General features: G+C 41.0%; 1 protein-coding gene across 1 annotated transcript; it reads left to right on the top strand.

The window, feature by feature from the left end:
* The first annotated feature begins 636 nt into the window (after nt 1-636).
* Nucleotides 637-2,354, top strand: LOC113782256 (pentatricopeptide repeat-containing protein At1g33350). Its single transcript, XM_027328158.1, has 2 exons — nt 637-1,955; nt 2,104-2,354. Exon 1 carries the CDS (start codon nt 719-721, stop codon nt 1,913-1,915), a length of 1,197 nt encoding a protein of 398 aa, XP_027183959.1. The 5' UTR covers nt 637-718; the 3' UTR covers nt 1,916-1,955; nt 2,104-2,354.

Here is a 2,354-nt window from a genome sequence, read left to right as displayed (position 1 = left end):
TTTATATTGTTAGATATTTTAGTGAGTGGAGGTAGCGGGGACACTTTAAACGGTTATCACGCCTTTGCGGGTGTTGGATTGGAAAAGGCAAGCCCCTTGGTTAAGTATCACGCCTTTGTGGGTGTTGGGAGCCTGCGCTGGTACATAGAAATTATGATAGCCCCTATACAATGTTAGAAGCGTAATTGTTTTGCAGCTTATAAACCACGCCCATGGAAGGATGCCTGCTGCATTGCTTAATTAAGGCGTGAAGTAACTATGCAGAATATTCCACGCCTTTAAAGCAGGGTCATTGTTATATGCCCCCCTTGCCAGTTGATTTAGCTTCCGTTAACAGACGATGCTGTCCAACCTTAACAACCATGTCTTAGCAATCTTAGACAAATGCAAACACCTCAACCACCTTAAACAACTTCAAGCTTTTCTCATAACCTTAGGCCACTCCAAAACTCAATTCTTCGTCTTCAAGCTGGTCCGTTTCTGCACTGTGAAGCTCTCAAACATCACTTACGCACGCTTGATTTTTGATCACCTTGATTCACCCAATTCACATCTCTATACAGCCATGATCACAGCTTATACTTCCCTACAAGACCACCATACTTCCCTGTTTTTGTACCGTGAAATGGTCCGAAATAGCCAGGAAAGGCCTAACCATTTTATATTTCCTATAGTTTTGAAGTCGAGCCCAGTAGTTGTTAGGCCTTATGGGACAGAAATGGTGCATTCCCAGATAGAAAGTTCTGGTTTCGGGAAATACCCAGTTGTGGAAACTGCTCTTTTGGACGCATACTCAAGGTTTTCAGCGGATATTCAGATTGCCCGGAAGCTGTTTGATGGAATGTCTGAAAGAACTGTTGTCACGTGGACTGCTATGATCTCGGGCTATACTAGAGTTGGACAGATTGGGAATGCGATTTTGTTGTTTGAAGAAATGTCTGAGTGTGAAAGAGATCCGCCATTTTGGAATTCTATTATTGCAGGGTGCACGCAGAATGGGTTGTTTTCAGAGGCTATTTCATTCTTTAGGAGGATGGTTCTGGAGGAAAACATGAGTAGAAGGAATAGGCCTGATCAGGTTACAGTTTTGTGTGCACTTTCGGCATGTGGGCATAGTGGATTGCTACAGCTTGGGAAATCTATTCATGGTTATGTGTATAGGAATAGTCTAAGTTTGAATAAGTTCGTTTCCAATGCCTTGGTTGATGTGTATGGGAAATGTGGGAGCTTGAAAGAGGCAAGGAGAGTTTTTGATCAGACTCAGAATCCAACTTTAACATCTTGGAATTCTATGATAAATTGTTATGCTCTGCATGGTAAAAGTGAGAGTGCTATTAGTGTTTTTGAGGAGATGTTGGAGTGTGCGGATCAAGTAGAACCAGATGGAGTGACTTTTGTTGGGCTATTAAATGCTTGTACTCATGTAGGATTGGTTGAACAAGGGCGTCATTATTATGACATGATGGTTCAAAGGTATGGAATTGAACCTAAAATTGAGCACTATGGTTGTTTAATTGATCTTCTTGGACGAGCTGGTCAATTTGATGAAGCTTTCAAAGTTATATCTGGAATGAAGATTGTGCCTGATGAGGTTGTCTGGGGTTCTTTGCTCAATGGATGTAAGATTCATGGGCGACCTGATTTGGCTGAATTTGCTGTGAAGAAGTTGATTGAGATTGATCCCAATAATGGTGGTTATGTCGCAATGTTGGCAACCTTATATGGGGCAATGGGCAAGTGGGATGAGGCCCGAGAGTTGAGGAAGATGCTTATGGAGCAAAATGCCTATAAGACACCTGGTTGCAGTTGGATTGAGCTTGATAATCAAGTTCACCAATTCTATAGTGTTGATAAATCACATCCTAGAACAGAGGAGATTTATGCAGTTTTGCAATGTCTGGCGGATTCATACTGACAATGAACATTCAGGCCTTCTGCTGATGTAGTTTAGACGGGTAATGTGTGTAATCTTATAGCTGCTGCTCTTGGATTGCCTTTTCGTTATTTTAGATAGCTCATTCAGTTAGAGAGAGCACAGATATCTGAAGTTAGTGTTCTAACATAGATATAATGATAAGTTTAATTACTGCTTCTAATTTTCAGGGGTTGTTTGCTGCTCCTAATTTCCATTCTTTCATCTCTGCACAATAATACACTGCCAGTCAATCTTTCACGATGTAGCAGGCCGCAGGCCTTGCTGCACTTAGCCGTTGCAACTATTTCTTTGACAGTTCTCTGATGTTGGAATTAATCTGTCTGATGTAGCATTTGAATTTGTAACATTTGAATTTGTAACTGATGTAACATTGGAATTAATCTGTCTGGACAATAATACAACCTCAATTTACATGAAA

The sequence above is a fragment of the Coffea eugenioides genome, chromosome 1 (genome assembly GCF_003713205.1).
Source record: "Coffea eugenioides isolate CCC68of chromosome 1, Ceug_1.0, whole genome shotgun sequence".
NCBI lineage: Eukaryota > Viridiplantae > Streptophyta > Magnoliopsida > Gentianales > Rubiaceae > Coffea > Coffea eugenioides.
The sequence above is the reverse complement of the archived record's forward strand: the minus strand, read 5'-3'. Positions and strand labels throughout refer to the sequence as shown.

Excerpts from the sequence above, each read along its gene's own strand:
- LOC113782256 (XM_027328158.1), top strand. The coding sequence starts at position 719 with ATGGTGCATTCCCAGATAGAAAGTTCTGGTTTCGGGAAATACCCAGTT.